General features: G+C 39.4%; 2 protein-coding genes across 2 annotated transcripts in view; one reads left to right on the top strand and one right to left on the bottom strand.

Annotated features, from left to right (window-relative positions):
- The window catches only part of babam2 (BRISC and BRCA1 A complex member 2), a 76,012-nt gene extending 63,496 nt beyond the window's left edge, over positions 1–12,516 (bottom strand). Inside the window, exons 1-4 of the mRNA XM_056393760.1 lie at positions 12,419–12,516; positions 11,617–11,773; positions 10,150–10,226; positions 7,002–7,096 (exon numbers count right to left, since the gene is read on the bottom strand). Coding sequence (XP_056249735.1) covers positions 7,002–7,096; positions 10,150–10,226; positions 11,617–11,753 — 309 coding nt within the window. The 5' untranslated portion in view covers positions 11,754–11,773; positions 12,419–12,516. The remainder of the gene's footprint in view (positions 1–7,001; positions 7,097–10,149; positions 10,227–11,616; positions 11,774–12,418) is intronic.
- A 222-nt stretch (positions 12,517–12,738) lies between these two features.
- rbks (ribokinase) overlaps positions 12,739–25,057 on the top strand; it is a 37,503-nt gene continuing 25,184 nt past the window's right edge. The window contains exons 1-5 of the mRNA XM_056393986.1: positions 12,739–12,785; positions 15,262–15,323; positions 22,943–23,075; positions 24,100–24,163; positions 24,642–24,704. Coding sequence (XP_056249961.1) covers positions 15,265–15,323; positions 22,943–23,075; positions 24,100–24,163; positions 24,642–24,704 — 319 coding nt within the window. The 5' untranslated portion in view covers positions 12,739–12,785; positions 15,262–15,264. The remainder of the gene's footprint in view (positions 12,786–15,261; positions 15,324–22,942; positions 23,076–24,099; positions 24,164–24,641; positions 24,705–25,057) is intronic.

Here is a 25,057-nt window from a genome sequence, read left to right as displayed (position 1 = left end):
TGTAACAGCAAAGTATCTTAGACTACACTGTTCTGGTTCTCCACATGTGAGGAGCAGAGTGTTCAGTTTTACTTTAAATTTCTTGCATGTATTAAAATACCTGAGGGTAGTGTGGCTGGAAAGGTCAAAAGATCCTAACAATGTTTTTAGGTCTCCAGACATCTGTGGTGAAACACACCAAAATATTATGTCCCACAGTGGTTCATCCTGCTCCTTCTGAGGTTGCCTCTTTCCTAGATTTATGGGCCTTACATCACTTCTGTCCCTGATGTCACCACGGGTGAACTCTTGTGTTGTTTATCTAAATCAATGTCAGTGATTTAAGGTACACGTGATTTGTATTTACTGAGCCAAAACATACAAAACCAACTGGACAGGTCCTTTTATGGCTTCTCATATTATTTAATTTGCACAATAACTCACTGAACACATGTGGGCGTGTACAGTATGTGTCTACAACGAATCATGGAAGGGAACAATTTATGGTAACAGAACAGTGCATCACAATCACAGAATGACCATTGCACCAAAACAAAAACAAGCTAAATATTCCATCATAACAATCATCCCTAAACATGCAGTGGTATATGCACTGAATTTAGAGCTTTCTAAATCCAGCACTTATGAAAACCATACAAAGGGATTATGTTTTTTGGATATTCCACGCAAATATTTGTACAAAACAGTTCTGTAATCATCATTTACGGAATTAGGGAAGAAGAAAAGAACAATGTGATGCAACAGTATATCTTCTACGTAAGGGTTAAGTAGTATCGCTCTCCACCTTGCCTCCCTTCCGGCCTCTGTCTTTGTCATTTCCTCCTCTCTGGTCATTTTTCCCAGCAACTTGTGGGTAGTCCTGCTCTGTATTATTCCTGTCACTAAGTTTGTTGTGTCGAATGCGTATTTCCAAACTCCTCTTCAATGGGCTCACACCTCTCCACCCAAGCAAAGCTGAATGCAGCCCTGATCACTATTAGGCGCTTGTACTGACTGGAGAAGGGTGTGCTGTCACTGATAGGCCACAGTGGAAACAGCGTGGGAACAGATCTTCTACTGAAGATTATCAGTTCCAATGAATAGTAAAGTGCTGATGGAACTGTTTTCACATATATTAAAAGCTTAGCTAAGTAAAGCACCGTTTTATTATCTAAAACCAAGATGCAAATACAGGGTAAGAATAAAAGAACATTACAATAACTCACAGGAATGCTCAGATGTTTCAGACAAGAAAATGGTTTGCCAATGTCATATTGTATTTTGCCCGATACCACACCCATTCACACATACGAACACAGTGTGCACACAAAAACTATAAAGTATATAATATATATAATGCCGTTTATGCTATATTCAGTGGCCAGTTTTAAAGATGTCATATTGTAGAGAGTGAGATATCCATGTGTTGTTTGATTGTAAAGCAGGTGTAGCTGTTATATTAATACTGTGAAAGCATTAACGTGCACAATCCACGGCCAAAATGAACAAAGCCCATATTCAAAAACTGAGCCTTAAAATGAGCCGTCAGGACCTCTGTAAATTTGTGATGTCATAACAAAACACTCACCACTCTCAGCTATGCCCTGAGTCCCACCTACCTGGACCCAATGTCCAACCTTGCAGGATTTGGTTTTTACCTGAAATCTACTTTTTTTTTTTGATCACTCAGAAAACAGTCAACCAATCAGAAGGCTTGGAGCCTCTCTCCTGATTGGCTGACTGATGTATTGTTGCTAGAGCTCCAGAGAGAAGACTGACAGAGGAGATGCAAAACTGAGATGGTTTAATACTTTAAAACCACAAATATATATTCTTATTGATAATAAAATTTAAAATAAAACCACCAGAAAAGCATAAAATGTTGGACCTTTAATACTCTCACTGATAAACCAGGTGGACAAAATACCAGAAAAACCTCTCAGCATAAATGCAATACAATTAATCATGTACAGTCTCCAAAATCACCACCATGTTGAATCACTTCTTTTTCAACAACAATTGAACACCTTCATAAAAGGTAGGATTTAAGGTGTCAGGAAGCTCCAAGCAAAGTGCTTGTCAAAACATCGAACACCACCCAAACGCTGGCTAGAATTGAACAGGCTGCATCTGACAATTTTTTTATAAAAAGGTTAACGTCACATTACACTCCCGCTGCACAAATACCTGACGTATGACAGACTAATTAATGCATACATTTCTTGTTGTGGTGTGATTTCCAGCTGGCTCAGGCAGACTTCACCTTGGTTCAACTTTGAGTGTGCAGGTGAAACAATGATGCACTGTGTTCGCAGAGAGATTTTACATTATTCCTACGTGTTTTTATCACCATATTTAATACAATATAAGCCCAAACATCATAGTCCACTTTGGGAACTGTGCCATCCATCCTTTTTCGCAAGTGCAGGAAAGTCTAATGAGACCAAACTTTAACCTAATACACAAAGTTATACGTACATACATGCACTACCCTGCACTAAAGCTAGACTAGACTTTACATTAATTCAGCTCCCATGGTGAAATCAATATCACATGTTTGATAGTATTTCATTCTGAGACTACAGTCTACATGCTCACCACAATTAAGTCATCTATGATAAGCCTTCCTTTAACTATCAGCTGGCATCAATTAGATCTTTAGTTAGACAACCATAAATGTGTCAGGGTGGTTAAGTGATGATTACATCCACAGGGCGATCTCTGGTTCAATTTAAGATTTATTTCGGTGTTAAAAGGAACAATGGCTTTCTCTCTCTGCTCCAATTAAACCCACTGGCCTGTCAGATGACTTCCCACAACCCTAACACAATTAAAGTCATGAAACTGGTGAGAGAGTTAACATGAATGACCAGTTAAAAACAAGCCTTACAGTATGTGTTTCAAAGCACTCTGAGGTGGGGAAGCTGCCCCGGTGGCCAATTAGCCACAGTCTGGATGCCATTAAGCCTATATTTGCACTTTCCAGTGAACCCTTGAACCCGAGCAACAATGTAACAGTGAACCTCAATAAATTTGTGGAAGACTTTGCTCATATTCCACAGCTCATAGAACTGTTCTGCCATAAAAGGGTTTGTTTGTGGGACATGTGGCCTCTCATCATCCAACCGGGGTATTTTCGGTCTCTTTCATCCATCATGTATTGTGGTTTAAATGTTGAAAGGACCTTTCTTAATAATCACTGAGGTTTGAGGATTTCTTCATTACTTCACCTTCTAATAGCAAGATGTTTTCACGGAAGTCTAATTTGCCAGTACTGAAATTCTTCTGAAGAATAAGTTTTCCAGGTTGGCAGTGGGTGTAGTATGTGCATGTTTTTTCTCCTGTCTTTTGTTTTTTTTTTAACCAGCAACATGTTTCTCTGTCTAAACAGAAACACGGATAACAAACCTACTCAAGGCCTGGTGACAGCAGGGAAAACACATGTCTAAACAGAGAATCTAATGATACACTTGGCTGGTTCTAAACAAGAGCAATGTGCTGCTGAGACATCAGGAATTCAACCAGCCACTGACAGAGGACCCAAAATTAGCCTAATGTTTACCCCCACTGGATGAAAAAGTCCAGAAACATATTGCGTCCGAGTTCTGCCTCTTATGTATCAAGAGTTATTTATATATCAGTGGCCCACAATAATGTTTCTACTTTTCATTAACCAGGCCAATCTGATCATTTTGTTTAAGATGTTACTGGAACTATATTTTATACAAATCCCCAAGTCCATTTGTCTTAAGAAGTTTCTTTCTAAATTCATCGTCAGTGCTGACACTAAGAATTTCCAAGGGAATATGAGGGGAAATCTAAGGAAGTGCTGGGAATCCAGAGCTTTACAGCATGAGAGGGGGGGAAGTACTTACTGAAATAGTACAGGAAAAAGGAGTGAGTATCAGAGGAGGGTCTGAGGCAGAGAGACGGCCGAAGGAGAATTATGAAAGCACGGACAGCGAAACACAGCAAGAATATAAGTGAGAAAATAAACATGCGTTGGGCTGCCAGGCACTGGCTCAGCAGACGTACTTCCCCTTATGTACACAGCTGGATTTATGAGAGGGTGAGCAATACTCCCCTCTCTTCTCCCAGACTCTGACACAAGCAGGGGAATTTAGCTCCTTCATGCTAGGCTGCTTCAAATATAGCACTGGATAACTGCATGGTAGTAGCAACAACAACAAGGAAGTGCTCAGAAGTGTGAAGATCTCCTCCAAGGCCTAATAATCTCCCCAGCCAACAATATACTGAGTCACTCACAGCCGACAGACATTCATGTTATATTCAACAGGTATCCGATTTGTTATAATGATAGCTGAAGCTTGGTATGATGACAGCATACAGGTCACAGTGATCAACATCATAGCAAACTGTGTGTTAAGAAGTATGATTGTCATAGGGAAAGCTGAATGCTTGGTCTGATAGCAGCAGGATCTGGGCAGGTAACCGAGAAAATATCAAAACTGACATTTAGAACCTCTCACTGACTTCATCTTGCTAATATCGGTTAATTAACAAGTAAATACTTTCCCAAATCCGTGTGTTCATGAACTGTCCTCTTAAAAAATACTACAGTCATACTTCCACCCCGTCCAAATAATGTTACATGTACGTTCATTCAAGTGCAAGCACTGAGTCTCAGGCTACGTCCACACTAATGTGTCTTGGTTTTAAAACGCATCACTTTTTCTACGTTCACTCCTGGCATCCACAACTCTGGAGGTTTTGAGCCCCTAAAACAGAGACTCCTGGAAGCGCTGCTGGACCTGTTTTAGTTTGAAAAACTTCGGCGTAACGTTATAGTCCGGCCTCCTGATCGGCTCTCATCAGTCACGACTACCAGACAGTGGTGAATGCAAAACACAGATAGCGAGCAAAGGTTACACCACCAATTTGTTTAATCATTTGGAGCTCAATCACTTGAGCTAGACCAGCTTGACCACTTGCACAGTCCATCAGCACAGTGGAGGTGCTTAAGAAGATTCCTGCACAAAAAAAAAAGGAAAAAAAAAAAAAAAAACTTGAACCAGATTCACCCTTTGCTGGACCTCAGCATGACATCATCTGGAAAGGGGCTGCATCAGCCAGTCAAACAAGTGTAAATGCACATTCCTTGGAGATTATTAGGTCATTTGAGCCCTGTATTTCTACTATTTAGTGTGCAAACATCATCATGAAAGATAACATTTTTGCAGTCATTGCAAACTGTCCAAAAGTGTCGGAGTATCATAAACTTCTGAGTTATGTTCTGACATCTGATAAACCTGCAACGTCATGGATCTGTTATGCTAACTGGACTTTCTCGATCGTATTTCATCATGTCTCACTGATACCTGACGCAACAAGCCCACACCAACACATCACCTTTTAATATTTTGATGCAGGTCTGTTTTCAGTCTGTACGCTCACTGAGCCAAAAAAACCAAAAAAAAAACCCGTCAACCTGTTATTTTCACACAAGGCTGATTTCTGTCTGAAAGCCTGCCAAGGGTGTGGGTATTGGGGTGGCGGATGGGCGTCTAGCACGTCCGTCCTCCACGCAGGAGACCAGATCACATACTATAACAATAACTTAACCACATTTTATTTGCCATAAGCACAATATTTCCTTAACATGAGCCGTAGTTGCCAAAATGCTTACACTGAACATAAGTCTTGCAGATTGGTCCTGTAATAACCTTGAATATACAAAGGCAAACTAATAACCTACGGTTTCCAGCAGAGGTAAAAGACCTCCGAAGTATGTGTCTCCTCCTTTTAATATTTGGAGCAAACATGTTGCTACTTATGTGTAATGTACTTGCTTTAAAATGGAGTGTAAAGTTTTGAGAGGAACCTGAGTGACTGACAAGGAGGGGCAAAAGCAAATAAGTAACAGGTTTCATGTCACCTATAAAAGTCAGGCCCTCTTGTTGTATTGTCTTTTCTGTTTCACACAGTCCAGGCCTAATGTTGAAAATAAACAAAAACAGTTAGTTAGATGTTAAAAACATTATAGAATAAGGTAGAAAGTAACCCCTTTGTAAAATTCCTAGACTTTCAGTTAATACCTCAGACCGTTCTGCGGATCAGACACAAGAAGACTGAAAATCCGGTGTGGGCAAAACATGCATATGGATTATCTGGAATCTATGGTCGTGTTGTAACTCCTTTTTCTCAAGCAGCAGCTTGTATTAATACACAAACATTAAAACCACACCTCATTTGGAGCTAAACAGTGCTGATGCAATCGGTCCTTGAAAACCAGTTCTCAAACTAGACAAAACTATTTGCCAAGCCCAGATCCTTCTATCTCATCATTTTCTGGTGAAATACACTTCAACACTGGAAACACACTCTAGAAACTTTAAAAGTGAGTAAGACAGTAATGTGTAAAACTTTGAAAGTGAGATATTAATGTTCGAAAGTAATAATTATACAAACTAAGTGAAACAAATGCGAAGCCATGCATCACCCTCCTAATCTATTCAGTCATCTCCGGTTAAATTCAATCATCTGAATGCTGGGTAATCTTTCTTGTTTTTTATTGCAGGGTAGGTCAACAAACATGTTTTACACAAACTCATACAGCCCATTTATCCTGTTTAGACTACCTTTCTTGTGAATCACATTTTCAAAGAGATAATCAGATGTGCAGATTAACAGTAAATCAGAAGAGGAGTTTATGGCAAAATGAAATGCACATGCCAATTATTGCGAATGATTATTTCCAGCTATGTCAACAGCACACACTTGCAGCAGCTGCAGAGTGTTAGTTTGCTTTGACAAAGGGTGTATGTGAAGTTGTGATCAACATGTGTCCTGACCATTCAGCACCTCATAGGAAAACCATTCAATGAAGCAAATGAAAAGACAATTCTGACTTCAAAAAGTGGGACAGACCAAAAATGTGGTAGACTTGTTTCCTTATGCGGCATAATGATAAGATAAAGCATATATTCACTGCAAAATATCACACATTTTGTCTGGAATTATCTTTTTAAATTCAAATGATTCTGAGAGGTCGAGATACTCACCGGTAGCTCTGAGGGTTCAGGGAGAAACTCGGCATCTTCTCCAAAAATAAAATCTGGAGGCAACTCTGGATACTGTGCGTTGAATATGATGTCCCCTGCGAGAAAACAGTATAACTGACTATTAACTGATTGTTGATTGTTTCATTATTTTATTTCAACAAGTGAAAAAAAGTTTCTTTAATATTAGCATGGCATTAATGTCTTATAGTGTTTAGTTTCATGAGAAGGAGAACACTGCTGAAACAAGAGAAACATCATCTTGACCCAGTCTGTCTTGATGGCAGAATCTGACATGTTAAGCCATTTGTTCTTTGCAGTGTATGCATTGACAGAATAATATACATTTGAGCTCTAGGCTCTTTGAAATGAAGCACCTGAAGTAATGAGAAAAATTAACATTTACCATTGAAGCCAAACAGATCAATCTATTGAAAAGAAAGTATTTTTTAATATAGACCACATAAAGCATTGTTTAGAGCAAATTTCGTTTTGTTAATTTATTCAAAATCTGAATAAAGAGTGAAACAAACAAAGCAAAAAGAAAATGACCAACGAATCCAGACAAAATAAAAACTGGAAAAAGCCCTCACTGGAGCAAGGACAAGATACTGTAACATGATCACATAACTCATTGCTTGGTCTGGTTCACAATGTTCTGATATTATGTTACACAATTCTATTTGTGTGCTTCAAGACTGTTCTGTTCTGCTTTTTTGTCGTTCCAGCGACAGCAAAAAAAAAAAAAAGAAAAGGAGACAAACATACACATATGGAAGTATTTTTCCAGTGGTGAAGAGTCAAATGAGAAGATGAGAGGATGTGCTGTAAATCTGTTACAAACTACTGGAACTCTGTCAGAGACGCACTGGCACGGTTCCAGACTGAAATAGATCTCTTGGAAGTGCAACCTTTACAGGTTATAACATAAGCTTTTATATACACCGCTTTGTTCGTACGTCCTGAGAGGCTTCACTCAAAAGTGCAGTCTAGTCGCTGCATAACAGGCCTTCTCAAAAGTTTTACTTCTATTTCAGCCAGACATTTTATTGAGGTCATGGGAGCGTAATATGTGAAACAACAACGGCCACAAACTGTTGTTTAGCAGTACCAGCCACGGTGGTGAAGTGGAAGGAGCCTGGGCGGGCATTAATAGTGCTTAGTGGGCCGTGCTCTTGCAGTCTATGGACCTGCCCACTGTTAGCGTGCAAAAGGATGCAGGATCCAGCGGCCCTGCATTCTTCAGTCGACAAACCTTCTTCCTCGTGCAAAGCACAACAAAGCACAGCAAAGCACAACAAAGCACAGCAACAAGTACAACAGCTGCAGAGATGTCATTGCCATGCCAGAAAGCCAGAGGAATGTTTTCTTATTTTGTGTTCTTATTTATCTTTTTACTTTTTTTTTGCACTTTGTAGCATTAAAGTCGCCATGAATTAAAGGCATATTCCCAAACAACAGCAGATATACTGTACATGATAGTTTATATCACCTTGATGGCAAAGGTAAGGTAGATTACGTGGCTCACTCACAGTAAAAAAAAAAACCCTAGTTTCACATTAGAGTATTTTTTCCATTATTACAGGTAAATGAAACCAACCATCATTATCCATGTGCTATCACTCAGCTTTTGCTAAAGGTGAACTAGGTCCAAAAAACACTTAACTTTTCAGAAAGGACTGTAATGTCATCCTGCTGTCACCCAGATGTTGACAACAGCGTTTACATGTAACTCAACAGCTGTGTTGCATATTCTTAAACCTTACATCTACACATTCTTCGAGTCTAGCCACAACATCCTGATAAAGTTCACAACCATTTCTGCATGGACAGATATTTTAGAAAATTTCGCAAATTAAGCAAATCTTACTTCCTCTAACAGGCCACAGGTTTTTTTCCTAAGCAATCCCACAATGCTTTGTTGATAATGGTATGTTGCGACACCATTTACCTCTATCAAAAATCAATTTCAGCTCTTGCGATTTAGATCATAGTTTGATTAATTCTGCCCTACTTGATTGGTGATGATAATGCCATCTTTCCAGGATGTGTGTGTACAGATGTGCCTGACATGGGTCTCGTGAATCACCATAATAACAGTAACAGCAAATTGAAATCATGCTAATTCATCATTATAGTCACTTAACATTTGGACACTTTTAGAGTCATGCTCATAAGGGAAAGTCTCTGATGTGGGGGATTGATTCAGAAATAGGAGACTGTTCCAGTAAAAGTTCAGAGGCAAAAACAACATCAAATCACTGGTATCACTTCACTAATTAAGCATCACTATCGCCAGAAAAATATTCATCCTGTTTTTGTTGCGAAGGAATTCCTGTGGGTGCTCTTGGTCTCACTGCGTGCTAAGTTGCTAAGCAAATACAAAACAGTCCTATAGAGCTGTTTGCTTAATTATGCATTCAATTCAAGTGATACAGAATGTTTATTTGGCATTTTTATGGACAACAACTCTTCATTTGGCTTGTGTGCATAGCTCTGTTTACTTGGGAAAAGAAGTGAGCTGAATATGTGATTTGAATATATTTTTCATGAATTCACAGGGAGCATGTGAATTTAGCCAGTGACCTGAAACAACCTCTCATCTTTAATCTGGCCTACTGTGAGAAAGAAGTGGACCTCTCACCACTAATCAAGGCTGGCTGAACATGTTTTACTTTTCATTACTTTTCAAACTACAGGCTCATTGTTCCAGACAATGAATTAATCAACCTGAGCACAGTGGGCAACCTGTAAAGTGAAATACTGCCTTAAAAAGAACAAAGAAATATGTGGATGGAATCAAAATGGACTAAAACAAAATCAACACAATTACATTTCTAACCACATTCATTTATCTTTTTTATTCATTAATCTGTGAATATACTGATACAGGTACAAACAAGTGTGATTTTAAGACCGTAGCTCGCCCCAAGTTACTTATCTACTACCACAACTCTGTGACAGACAAAGCAAAGTTTGCTAATAGTATCTCTCCCTAAAATTATTTTCTCAAAAGGCAACAATAACAACAACTCATCAACTCACGACTCAATTAACATCTGTAGCTATTTATTCAACCAAAATCAGAGGCTAAATTTGTGGGATTCATTTGAAAACGGCACAAAGGATAGTGAGCGCCTCATTTACTTACATTTCAGAGTTTCTCCAGCATAGGGGATGTGAAGTTTGAAGCGATCACAGCAAGGACCAGGAGTCAGAGATGTACATCTGAACATGGGGGTAAATGAAAACAACAAAGAAAGGTCAGCAGGCGCAGTCAGTCTTGAATATTAAAAGCAAGTCAACATCCACAAGGTTTATAATTAATTAAACCACACAATATTACTAAATATGATACGGAGTTAACACTGTGTTCTCCACAGCACTAATACACTGCTTTCTTCTTATATCAGATCCTTTCTATACATCTGTCACTTTAAAGCCTTGTGTGATGATGAACATTGAGAGGTTAGTTTGGAAAAGAAGTAATTCAGTAAACCCAAACATGTTCAATATATTTTCAAATTGTTTCATGATGTTAAGAGGCAAATTAGGGGGAAAGTTTGCTTGTTTTTATTACTGATTTAGATTTTGGCCATTTTTTTACTTCACCAACGAGCACCTGGTGAAAGAATTATTAGCGTGATTTTAAAAATATACTTTTATAAAATAATAAAAAAATATATAAAAAGAGATTATGTTTTCACCCATATTGTTTCTTTCTTTGTTTATTCATCAGCAGGATTATGCAAAAAGTATTGAACCAATTTTGCACCAAACTTGTTGGAGGGATGCAGATCTGGTTAAATGAATGGATCCAGGAATTTTCACTTTCTTTGTGTAAGACTGTTCGGCCTTGGTGGAGGTATGTGCTCTAATGAGTTCCTCACATCTTCATTACAAGGACCAATATCCATTGAAAAGCATGTCAGCGACAGTTGCCATAACAGGAACAAACAAAGCAGTCATTACAGATATCTCCATCTATCTTGCTGTATGTGTCATGGGACAAATGTCAATGTCTGTGATACTGTAGAAAACATTGGGTTCTGTAATAAAGAGTAAAAGGTACAAGACTGTGCTTATAAACACATAAAAACTGATTCCCAAGGAGCATTTTGGTAAGATGATTGGTAACAAAAATATAATCACTGAGCTTGAATTTGGGTTGCATGTAATACTATTGGCAAGCTTGAGCTAAAAGTACATCATATGGAAGCCCAATAACAGATTTATCAATTTAAATGTTTCACTCTCCCTGAGTGAGTTCAGCGACTGTGGCTCAGTGGTTGCAACTATTAAGCATTCTCTATATGGTAAAACCACACAAAAAACATGAATGATCAAAAACAAAATTGTAATCTATGACCAACATAAACCTTGAATATTATCCACTAGATGCCCATGTTGCTATGTTGAGGAATATCACTCAGAGAAATACCTCAAAAACTAGCTGCTACTCCCACTTCACAACCCAAACATAATTCTATGTTTACATGGTTTGGCTTACATGTCATCCATCTCATATCATTTGAATGCAGCATCACTGCAGTGCAAAGGAAACTGAATGGATCCTGTGTTTCGCATAGGGAGGTTTTGGTGCAGAACTAGTCCTCACCCAGTTTTGAGGTCTGTGACACGGAGACAGTTTGTGGAGTCCAGCCCCACACGACCGTTCCTCACCACGCTGCACAGCAAGGGCCGCAGTTCAGGTGAGATCCGGTGCAGTGCAACCTCAGGGGACATGTTATTCATTTTTATCCACTCTGAGGAGTCTGTGGAGATACAGCAACACTTCACAGAAATGCCTTCAAGAGATTTATCACAACCGTAGCTCACAGAATAAAAAGTATGTGTGCTGAACATTCAAAGGACGTGAGCTAAGTCACGTAGGTAGCACGGTCATTTGTATCTGTCGTTTCCTGGTGTCATGGAAATTACTGTATGCGTCTCAGAATCCGTTTCCTGTTCTGAGATTATAGCTTTGTGGCGCAAGTTATGTCTATGTTTTCACCGCAATATAAATTGAAGTTGAGGTTTATAATAAAACCACGTAACTCTTAAGGACCAAGAGGTGTCATTGGGAGACAAATTTAGCAAACACACTGCTCTCCCCCGCTCCCTGATTGTAAAGTGCACCGTAGACTGGCCACATTGCACGGAAAACACATAAAGTAGTACAACTATAATCTGGTGACCTGCACCTCTGTGAGCGTCGAGTAGTTGGTGGGGAATTGTTTTTTTTTTACACCACAATTTGTATCAGGTTGTCAGTGCTCCTCAGCTTGGCATCATTAGCCACCGTTAGCTTACCACAGAATTATGCGTCAAATTACCACAATTTCACGTTCAGCTTTCTTAAAATGTAACCTCTACATTATTGTCGCTTTAAATACATCAAGAGGTGTGAGTTAGAGTACCTGAAAAGCAGAAAGTCAATTATTATGAGCGTTAACTCCAATGTTTACTTCATGCTCTCAAAACTTCCGGTTGTGTGGGTCCTTTCGATAGCCCCACGCTTAGCGGTCTGTAATATTGCCTGTTGATAAAAACTCAGCTTTCGACCCCAGAGACAAATTCCGCAGTGATATATCACTCATAAAGCATGTGTCGTTTGATATAATTATACGTGAACAATTTCAAGCAACACTAAATTCGTACGCACTAATTCAGTGACAACAATGGGTCTGGCAATAGGTACAACGCTATGCAGCTGTCACCATGCACTTTGACCGTCGCTTGTGGGTGTTCAGTGGTCCATTCTGCAAGAGCAAATTTGAATTTCAGGTATTTACTGTATCGCGTTTCTCACCAACACTTTGTGTCATCACACTTATTTGATCTAAACTTCGTCTAATTAAGCTCAGTCATATTCCCTTTGATTTTTTTTTGCATTTTATCCTACAATGCTTATTTTATTTCCAGAGTTAGAATACGTAGTTGATTTAAAGTTAGCTTGATATTTCCATTTTGTTACACTGTTGTTTATCTGATGTTTATCTGACAGCGATAGACTTGATATTTGCACAATAAGGATTTACTGTATATGCAAAGTATACCACATGATACATTGTCCATCGTTACATAACGCAGTAATAGGGTTACCTATTAACATAACATTAGAGTACAACTTACAGGTAAAAACAAAAACTATTTAACACTTTTTATCTGTAATACTTAAGTAAGTATGCCTGTAAGAGATGAACTTACTAGCTTAAGTACTTTAATTACATATGCTTCCCTTGTTATATTTATACGAAAATTTTTATTGATTTAGCCAGAAGAAATCTTTAGTCACACATTACATTGAATTTGACGTATGACTTTAACATGACAAAAAGCTGGGCCAACAGGGTGGATGACTTAGAATTTATTTTGCTGTATTAATCATAGCACATCAAAAAATACCTCACAGACTGAAAAACATGTGGTGTAATATGAAACATCATCTGAAATGTGTTAAATTTATGGAAATAGAATAACTCTAATAGAAATAAAAATGAAAGATGAAGACAAAGCCATAAGAAGACCAGTGGTGTTTGAGCAGCTGGCCTGATTCACAGCTGGGAAATTCCACCTTCATGGGGGCGATTCAGACTAACTCTCAAAGTATCCAGCAGAAACAGCAACAGTAAAATATGTTTAGTTGGTTATTTTCCAATCATTACTGGTGTAATTCGATCGAGGAAATCGGGGGTTGACTTATTACTTCAACATTCAGTTAGTGTTCTTTTGAGTATTCTTAAATGGTTAGGAAAATATGACACTGGGAATTAAATAAGAACCACCAACTAGCTGTGTGTGTGTATTTCAGGGGGTGGGGAAGGGATGACAGTAAAAGAAGTATTCTGGTGATTATAGTCTAAACTTCTGAAAAGTATATTTTAAACATAAATGGTCATATTATTGTAATAACAATCATTATCCGGTTAAGTCTTGTAACCAGACTGTGTAACCAGACATAGGCAAAATATGTAATCTTACAAGTTTTTTTTAAATGGGTCCAACAACGTTTTCTTCTGGATCTTGCTTACAACTCAGTCTAAATTGTTTAAACAACTGTGTGCAACTTTGATTTGCATTCAGGTTAAACTGTTTGCATGTGTGACAGTCGTTTTAGAGCACGCTTTGTTCAATTAGTCCCGAAAAATATGTGTGTCAGCTCTTAAATCATCACTTTATTCATCCATTTCACACTCAGTTTTTTGCCTGAAGCTGAGTGGAAACTTTTGCTATAGTTAATGTTTCATGGCTAAATATATTTTACATTAAACTGTATTAGAGCTGAACAATCAAAATATTATTCAAATTACAATGTAGCCAAGTGCAATATCCAATTTATTTGATGAAGGTAAAACAGAGAGGAAAATGCTTGTTTGGTACTGACCCCAGAAAAGGTAACATCATCATCATTTGTATATTTCTTTTTCATTGCAATTGAAATGCAGAAATCGGTTTTCCCGCTGGAATTGCCTGTCAAACTCATAGAAATGTTTTTTTTTTTTCTGCATATGGTTCAGCTGTATGTACAAACATTTCTTGAGGGTGGTCAGCTACTGCATGATAATTCAAGTCTCAAATTCAACACGCGAGGGAGAATTTTAAGAGGGTTCCCTGCAGTTTCAAGTACTTGGACGATGCAGATCTCATAATATTCTCCTTCAGTGGAGATGCAGAGGGTTCTAGCTTTTCATGCCTGCAGAGGGAAAACAATATGCTGCGAGATGTAGGAGAGAGAATTGAGCCATCCTACAGCCAGCGGCCAGGCTTTCCAAGTCTTCCACTGCCTAGGAAGAGATTTGAAGAGATTAACACACTAGCATTAGCTCTGATACAAGCTGAGGATTGAATTAATTAAAGACTTTGCTGGGCTGCGGCGTCACGTGGTGTAGCATTGAAATACCCCCACCCCTCTCCACCCCCAATAAGACTGGAACCTGTCCAACTCAGCCAGCGATGAATGCTCTATTTTTACCTTCTTCCTTGTTTCGGTTGAGCTCATGTTAATGTTGGAGATAAATAATATCAAAAGATTTTTATTTGGAGGCTGTTGGGAAACCTGAAATGCCCCCTGAGGGATCTGCCGTGCTTTAGCTTGTGTCTTTGTTCATGAATAGGATTCACAGGAAAAGCTCGACGAATGTTGGAAAATTCAAAATCTCCTAGATCTCGATTCATAATTTAAATGAAAAATCTTTAAGATGTGTAATGCCCAGAAATGAGTGTTGTTACTAAAGAAATAACAGATGTGTGTCTCCATCAGATCATGACCGAAGAGGCTTTTGATGTGATGGTGGTTGGCTCTTGTATGACTGACTTGGTGAGGTGAGTAAATTTAGCCCTTATTTAACCTTCTCTACTAAATCACTACTAGTGAGTAAAGTTGTGTCCGTGCACGGCATGGTTTCTGAAGTTGCTGTAAATCAACCTTATATTTTATGAAAGTCAAAGTACAAAATCTTTAGCTAAATCTGGTTCAGGAAACTCCTCAGCTTCCTCAGGTGGGCCCAACAGGAAGCAGCACACCGGGCAAATTTTCACTGCCATATTAGGACATGTATTTCAAAAATGTAAAGCAGAGTTTCTGAACCTTTGGGTCACACCCCTATGTGGCACTGCACAATATGTTAATGGAGCTGGAAGAGATTCATAAGACTTATGTGTTTAATCATATCTATGAATGAGTATTAGAGGAAATTATTATAGAACTGTTCAGCAGTCTTTCCAACTCATGGGGAGGGTCCCAAGATGAATGTGCCTTTTGAGTAAAAATACTTAAATTAAAATAGTCCAAGAATTAAAAGATAAAGTTCGCACAAGGTCATACATGGGATGACAGGTCACAACTGGACATTGCGTCATTTTAATGGGCCACAACTAAAAAAGGTTGGAAATCACTGTTTTAACAAATACAGTTTCACCACAGTAGACTGTTGCTAACCGCCCCCCTAAATATTAATTGTCCCATCACAGCCTTAGCAACTGTATCTAAGCACCAGTCAGAATTTGGACTTCTCCACATGTTAAAGTGGTGTCGCTTTTGAATGATACTCGACATTTATAGAGTGTGGAGGGTGGTGTAATTTTTTCTAAGATTTCCACAACAAAAAACACACAAACAAAAATGTAGAAAATGCCAGAACCCCCCCCGTCCACCTTGTCATTGTCCATCACAATGTTTTATGAGTTCAGGCTAACATTAGCAGCTCTATCCTGCTCTTTTTTGTATTTGGGAAAGTTTACACTCAACCCAAGCATATTTTGCATTTTCCTCTTGTTTGTTAAAAGTTTATTTAAGATTTTTGTTTTAAAATTTGTCAGCAGGAAATATTGAAAAGACAGTTGGAGATGGGATTTTAAACCAACTTATGGTGCTAGTGATAGCTTAAATAGCTAGCTGGCTAAAGCTGATAAAATCTGCTAGCAACAATTATCATTTCAGACAGAGATGAGGACACTGTTTTAGTGTTCCTCTGATTGAATACTACTAAGAATTTCAAGTGGTTAAAATGCCATTATCAGTGTAAACTGCATCATGTCCTGCAAGCATAGCAACAGTGAGACGACTAGGGCGTATAATGATCAATTGTCTTTCTTTAAAACATCATTTCCCTTTATTATTATTAACCACTACCACCACAACCACCATTTTCCTTCAGGGATTTTATTTTGACATGCAGGCTTGTGGAAAATATTGCATATACAGTAGGCTGAAGGGTGTTTTCCATCATGGCTTGAAATGGACTGCCCAGTCCTGTCTACACAAGAATAGAGGAAGTGGTCTAAAGTTAGATAATGCCGCTGCATTTTCAGAACTTGTCCCTAAAAGCCCAAAATGTTATAGGGAACATCTGTGGTCCAACAGCTTTTGGGCCATTAGGAAATAATGGCGTGTAGACTTCAGGTTCTAATCCTTTTACTAAATTGTTTGAATTTGAAAACACTGAAATATTAAAACTGAGATATTAAAATGGTCTAATTAATGCTGCAGGTTGTCTGGTCATTGACAGACAATGCTGGTGTCACCATCCCATGACAACCTAACTCACGTTTCAAAGATTCAAAGTGTGCAGATGATCTGGTATAATTACTGCTTACTGAAACTTCAGTGTTGCATCACTCATCATACATGGTGAGATTTGTTGAGCCAAGTAGGATCCATTCCCACAAATTGTTAGTCATCAACTCCAGCACAATGGATTTAGTTGAAAACAATTTGTCACCCTCATTTACCAAAACCTTTGTGAGGATGACACAATCTTAAAAGACACAAATTAAAAGCATTGTCAAAAGTCCTCATGGGCTCCAGCCAACTAAATGCTTTCCTGGCAGCATGAAGAAACATGTTTGTTTAGCTTTTGCGATGGTTTTTTCATTCAGCTTGTGCTACATTTTAATGTGAAATCAGGGAAAATAAGTTACACCTGGGTGCCAAATGGAGTTCTGAATAAACAGCCACAACCTGTGCTGCTGGGGGAAAAGTTTTATGGCATTTAGCGCACACTCCGATTCAAGTTGTCACATCACAAGTTGTCGCCCAGACTGTTCCACAAGTCCCCACTTATCAAAAACACATGCCCTCTCCTACTGGGTTTTTTTGGGCAAGTATTTATTTTGTTGCTCATTAGCAATTCAACCAATGACTTTCTGCTTTGAAGGGCAGGAGTTGTCAATTAAAACCCTAATAAGCTAACGGGAAATGGCCTGTTTTTGGAGCATGTGTATGTGTGTGTGTGTGTGGGGTTGGGGCTTTGGATGGAGGTCAGAATGCGGATAGGGGAGGGTAGTTGGAATACATTCGCAGCCCTTCAAAGTGATATGCATGGCTTTGAAGTTAGAAATCCAGTTGTCTTGAACAGCCAGTGTTTGGGTGGCAGTACAATTGACTGACAGACAGCGGAGGCACACATGTATACACACACACACACACACACACACACACACACTCTCACGTTCTGCCTCTTTCTGCCTCTGTGTTGCTGTGCAAACACTCAGGTCTCTGTAGTTTTGTTATAAATGTATCAGTCAGGCTGTAGAGAACTGTGCTGCTGTTTTACTGCATGTTGTTTGGTAGTAAAAGGTTGTGTTTAATTATCTACTATATGCAGTGAACAAAGAGGAGGAGCAGCGCTGCTCAGGCTTTTAACCCATTCTCAAAGCCATACAGTGCCCCCTACTGCCACTGCTTTCTGAGTGGAGACACTTTTCACCTGCTCATTGAGTTTCCAAAATTATGGAGAAGAAGCACAGGATATTTTTCTATTAAATAATAATAATAATAATAATGATAAACTTGCTTATATAGCACTTTTGAAAACAACAGTTACAAAGTGCTTTACAATTAGTAATAAAAAATATATGAAACTCAATAAAAGAACAAAATAGTAAACCACACAAAACCACAAGACATATACAAAGCAGCAGGAATAAACAATAATCTTCTAAAAACAGCAGCCTATACAAGTGGGTCTAAGCTGACCCGACCGAGGAGGAGGCCATTCCATAGAGTTGGAGCTAAAAGGGCAAAAACAGTCTCCCTTTGTTTTGAGCCTCGACTGTGGGATGTTTAAGAGTAGTTGACGAGTACAGTTTTATAAGTTCAGAAATATAAGAGGGTGCCATGCCATGGAGGGCTTTGAATGTGATCAGGAGTACCTAAACTGAAAGCCCAGTAATCACACCTTTATTTCATGTTTTCACTAGAATGACTCTAAAGCCAAGAGTCTCTGTTCATTAACTCATTATTCTTTGTGTAACTACATCTCAAAAGATTCCTCCACTAACTATCTTAGTTTTTAACAATTTGTCAATTCATCTGTCACTCAACTCAACATCAATTCAGCTGCAACAATTTTGATAATCAACAAATCTTTAGAAATCTTGAACAAAAATGGAAAGAAGTGATTGGTTGCAGCTTCTCAGGTGTGAATATTTTATGTTCTTTCTTTCTTCTACGACAGAAAACTGACAAAACCAGACATTTGAAGACGTTCCCATGGGCTGACATTTTATGTCGATCAGTTCATTGAGAAAATAATCAGGTAATTAATGAATAATGAAGGTTAGTTGCAGCCCAAGTTACCATTATTACTTTTACTCTCAACTGATCACTTATTTTGACTTATGTGCTGGTAAGTGTAAATGTTTCTTTATAACCTTTTCAGACTGTGTTTTAGTGCAGTCTGACAACCTGTTATGTAAATGTAAAAAAAAAAAAAAAAAAACCATGAAACAAAGCTGTGATGTTTCCATAAGCACCAACAAGCTCAGACACACCTGTTAAATCCCCTGATATACTGTATTCTGTTTCTGACCATCAGGCGAATCATAGCAATATGCTCATGGCTCCAACAAATGCTCTGACCACACAAAAAAAAAAAAAAAAAAAACACCCACATACTCCTCTGACACTGCACTTCTTGTTAGCAAAGCAGCTTGCGGTGTCCGTGTAAGGTATGCTGTCTTTGCTTAACCTGTTCTTTAAGTCCCTTCACCTTGTCCCGATTTACTGGAGCTTGAGCTGCAGAGACCTTCATGGAAAAAGAAAATTATACAAGATGAACACAAACTGTCTCCACTCAATGGTGCATTAATTTGAAAAACTACTTGTCTGAGTCGCAACGTGAGCTGAAGGGTATCACCCTCATTCAGTAATTATATAAAATTTTGATGAATTCAGGAAAAAACTTGAGCATGTCTTATTTTGGTCAGCTCACGTTGGAGGTTGTGTTTGGAGCCGGAAAAACAAGCTCTAGCTCAAACTATGGAAAACAAGCATTTCAATTTGTTTTTTGTCCGTTTCTACTTCCTCTCACTGCTCGCCAACAGCTGAGGAATGACTTTAATAGAGACGGAGGCGAGGAAAACAAGAGCCAGCCTTAAAGCAAACATTTCACGTCACTGAACACCTGCTTTGGCCTTTTGGTTCCGTGGGAGAAAACGCACTGAGGTTGCACTTTAGCACATAACTGCCCTGTTTGTTTGGTGCACTCACCGCAGACAACAATAGCCAAGTGTCTCTCTGGGCATGAAGAAGCGTGGGTGGGTTTATTTAAGAATTTGGAAATCTGTTTATCTTACCTGCCAGTTATCCGGCTTCAGGTGGCTGTCAGCCAAATGTGAAGTCATTAGGTAAAAACTTAATGTTGACAGTGTTTCTTTATCATTTTCAGAGGTTGTTCTCATCAATTATCACCAGTTTTATTATTTAGTTGTCATGAGCATTCAAATGTCAAGACTGACCATGACACATACCACATCAGTTTCTTTGGCATTCTTATAAAATAGGAAGGCAGAACATTGGTTACTGAGCTTTGCAGGAAGAGCACAGAAAAATACTTGATAATACTCTCAGCCTTCACATCTGATAAAAAGACTTTCTATCAGTCAGGTTACTGGCATCGTGCTCTTCACAGGCAGAAGCACTGGATCAAGTAGAGCTAGATTCAGAACTAGAAACATGCTATCAAAAAACCAGGAGAAGTCACTAAGAGGACAAACCTTCTAATAGAAAACGTTCATAGGTGCTAAAATAGTCAGTCACACTGTAGGTAATAAGTTTGTCAAAAATCAAAAAAGAATAGTTTGGCACTTATCAGTTAGTTACATGAGAAAATGTATACCACTCTCATGTCTGTCCATTGAGTATTAAGCAAGAGCCACAATTAGCTTAGCTTAGTTTTTACATTTTGGTAAAAAACAATGAAACAAATCAAGTCTATTATGTTAATTGCTGAGATTTAGATCTTTTATATTTTTGTATTTTAGGCTATATTGTGGTTTTATCGGTGGTTGTGTGTCTGATGTTGTCATCACTGGTAACTTCACACTAGTATTAAAAAAGTGAGATATAAAGTGTTTACCAGTGCTAAACTAAGCTGGTTAGCTTAGCTAAAATAGTTAGCTTAGCTTAGCACAAAGGTTGCTAGTTTTTCACATTTAGTGAACATGTAGACATTTTGTCAGAAATGTATTTTAACAATGTATATTTGTGATATTTTTGTTCTGTTTTCTGGTCTATTTATTATGCATTGTGTTGTTGTTGTGATGTTTTCTGCCTTAGGCATATTTAGGTGGACATAGTAACCACAAACGAAAAAGTTTTCTCCTGGCAAAACAAAGCCTCCTAATATTTTGATAAATTTGTAGATGTAGGAGTCAGTGTGCAGGCACTGCTTTTCCCACCAGAAGTCACACAGTGGTGACACAGGTGGGAAAAATTTAGTAAGACAGCTGCACCAAGAAGCAGAATAGGTAATGTGTGTGTTGAGGAGGTGTGTGTGTGCGTGTGTATTTACATGTGTTTGACCTTTGTTCCGTTTCCTTCTCACCACATTTTAGCCTCACTGACCCCACATCCTGTTATAGCTTTGGGCATTTTAGTGTTTTCACACGCCGGTGCAAAAACAGCAGCATTTATAACAACCTCCAGTGTTTGCCACCGGCGTCTCAGTTACTGGAAATCCTGGGATTGAGTGAACTTACTGTAATAGCACACCTGCCACAAACACACGCTCGCACATACACAAGCATAAAAAAAAGAGCAACAACAGAGTGAAAAACAAGTTTATGACAACATTTTGCCATCCGCAAACCCTCTGGCCCTGCAGCGCTGGTCTGGGGCCAAGCCACAAGATTTCTGACGTACAGCATGAAGCTGTCTCTCGTCTCTCCCCCCATGTTACTCATCACCCACTCTGTCTCTGTGATTTGTGGAATCAGGGAACAGACAGCTCCACCTGAGGGCACCCACCTGTGGCATATCAACCTTGAGGGGAGGGGCTACCTAACTATGATGAGTCAGGCATGACTGGTGTGGCCAGTGTCAGGTTGAGACATCTGTTTGTTTTGCTGGTTGCATCATTTGCAAATTTGAAGACACTTGTGTGGGTACATCTGAGTGAATGTCTAGGTAAAATATCTAGGACACTTTTTAGAGTCATGAAGCAGCTTTTGACCCTATTTTCTGTCTCTTTAATACTGCTGTTGTGTTCAAGTGTGGAAAATGCAACAGGGGAAAACCAGAGAAAAAGTTCCCTGTGCTCAGTGTGGAAAGGTTTGCATTTTGTTGATCTTTACATGACCAAAAGGTAAACAGCTTCCCACAGGGCAGAGGGGTGGGGGTTGGGGGCTATTTTTTAATTATTGAATATCAGTTAATATGTTGCTCCACTGCAAATGTTTTAATTGCCTTTACTTTGTGACAAATAAAGCCAGTGAGCCACACCACACGTTCTGCGCACCACGAATGACAGGCACACATAGAGGGCTGCTAAAGAGACAGACAAAGGCAGTAAAAGCTTTATTGATTTTTTGAATGTCAACCAGTCCACCAATGCAGTGGGGCTCTTGATGGCCAGTCCGACTGTGACAAAAGGTCCATTGTCAATGTGTTTGTGAGTGAGGGAGAGAGAGAGAGTGCGAGACCGAGGCAAAGAGGGTCTGAGCAAATCAATGCGCAGCTGTACAATGAAATAATTAAAAAAAAATAGAAAATCAATATTTGGTGGTCAATGTTGATATCGTGGCAGGTCGCCACACACAAATCAATGAATGGGAAATGTAGATATAATCCTCTACAGACTCCACAGAAACCTCTTGTTTGTGTGTGTTTTTTCCAGTCATAAACACATTCAGTAGCTTCATCAGGGAAGGATTTGGCCCTCAAGTGTTATCTTCACATTTTGACATCTCCCTTTACTCCTTGGTTTCAATGTAGAACTCTCACAATGCCTAAAAAATTTATAAAGTTTAGGGGAAACTTTTTATGTGCAGTGGGAAGAGACTGTTGAGATGAAAAAGGCTAATTCAAATTCAAAATCCAAGCAAAGCATCTCTGTAAGGACAGGACTCTTTGTTCTTTTTGTTCACTAAATCCCATGAGATTCTTTTGTGAATGCGTGTACTCCTTAAAATTGATCTTACTGTTTTTTTGGTCCCTTCAGCCAGGCACCAAGGCTACCCAAAGCAGGGGAAACCATCCATGGTCACAAGTTCTTCATCGGCTTTGGAGGAAAAGGGGCCAACCAGTGCGTTCAGGCTGCCAGACTGGGAGCCAAAACCGCTATGGTCTGCAAGGTATGACAGCACAATCAAGTTTTCAACGATACACTGCTGCTTTTGTGTATCAGTTTGTGTGTGATCCCAGCATGAATATATGCGTGTCTGTAGAAAAAAAAGATTCATTGTCCAAACTTTGGCTCATCCACGTCCTACTCAGTACAAATAATCAGCCATCAGCTACCACAGTCCACCAACTAGTTAACAACTCCCCAAAACCTTATAGCTTCATTCACACTTCGGTCATCTCACCACATCAACTCACCATGCCTCATTTTCTCTTGATCAATACCATACTGCATGCATACGCCCACCCACCCTTGCGCGCCTTCAAACAAGCCTATTCCCATACCATACAACCCCAAGTCTCCAATCAGTGAGCTCAGTGTTGCCTTTCAACCTGAGCACTAAAGCACCGAAGCCCCACCTCTGTCAGAACAAAGAGGCCCGATCGATAACAACCCAGTGCGGGAGGAGCTCTCCGGGCATGGGGAGAACCCAAAAATAGACAACCCGGGCTTGTCAAAAACATCGAAGACAGAAGGCCGCTCTTCAAAGAGACTGGGGCCAAGCAGCCAATACCAGCCCATCCCACTATCACAGGCAGCTAGAAGTGCCCGCGTTTTGGCACGTTTTTTGGAAAGCGTGGGTTCGAAGTAGGCGCCTCGGGGCAAGGTGGGGACCCCTTCTACAACCCAAAGTAGCTACAGATGTGGACATCCCAGTGCGGATCAGGGGAAGAGTGGAAGGAGGGGAAGAAAACGAAAGCGAGGTGGGCATGAAGAGGCGTGAAGGCGGGGTTATCTTGTCTTCAAGGCTTGGCGCAGCTGGTCGTGTGTTTGCGCGTGTGCGTCTGTTGACTTTGTGTGTTCGTCTATGCACATTTTCGGCGGCGGCACCATGCCAGTATGCTGGCAGGGCACAGGAAAATCCAACCCAACTGAGATTTGAGTATACCACTTTTCAAAAGTTGCCGCTAACCAAGTCTGACCCTGCTTGACACTCTCTTTGTTGTAATCGTTTTGCCTTCAATCTTTTCTAGGTTGGTAAAGACTTCTTTGGAGACAATTACATCCAGAATTTCAAGGACAGCGGTGTACACACAGGTAAGATGGAGGGTTTTTCTTTTTGCTTTACATGCCAAATTGGTTCCCATTTCCATGGTGGATGGCAGAAAGTTCACATTCAGAGCAAGGCTTTCTTTTTTTAGTCTGTGTTTTGTTGATTCTTTTTAGTTACTCAAGGCTTTTGGATGTACTGGAAAGTTTTTCTATTGTTGCAGCAAATGATTGTTAAACTGTTTGAATCTGTTAAAGATGAAGGTGCTTTTCAGAAGTTGTGCTCAGTGCACATATCAGACTCCAGATGCTTGTGGCCTGTTTCATCATAGCCGAAAAACAGAGACCTGAGCTAAATGCTCACCAAGGAATTAGTAGGGATAACTATTCTCACGTTTAGTTTTTTGTTGTTTTCTGGCTCTGCTGTCAAGACAGGAAGGCAACAGATTTCTTTTTGCAGGAAAGACCAATAATAGATGCTTCTAACCTCTGTTTTTTTACCGTTCATGTTTCTTCTCTATCTCAGATTTTGTAGGCCAGTCTTCTGACGCAGCCACAGGAGCTGCCTCCATCATTGTCAACGATGCAGGTAAATGCTTCTGCTGCTAACCCATACCACACTCTTTGAGATGTAGCAATGCTCTCGTACACCACAAACAAGAGAACATGTGTGTGCTATTAGCATACTCTTTCTGACTACTACACACACACACGCCCACACACACTGTACATGCATGTATTCAGTACTGCCATTGACTCACCACTGCTCAAATGATTGTAATCACCGGACACACACACACAAACACACACACGCACACAAACAACAAACATGAGTGCACCAAACCATGCTGAGTATCCACATGGAGAGCAATTTCTCTCGTGGAGCAAATATAGTCAGACGTGTGGATCCCCTCTTGGATTTGCATCACTTCACTACCATTT

The sequence above is a fragment of the Seriola aureovittata genome, chromosome 13, assembly GCF_021018895.1.
Source record: "Seriola aureovittata isolate HTS-2021-v1 ecotype China chromosome 13, ASM2101889v1, whole genome shotgun sequence".
In the NCBI taxonomy this organism is placed as follows: Eukaryota; Metazoa; Chordata; class Actinopteri; order Carangiformes; family Carangidae; genus Seriola; species Seriola aureovittata.
The sequence above is the reverse complement of the archived record's forward strand: the minus strand, read 5'-3'. Positions and strand labels throughout refer to the sequence as shown.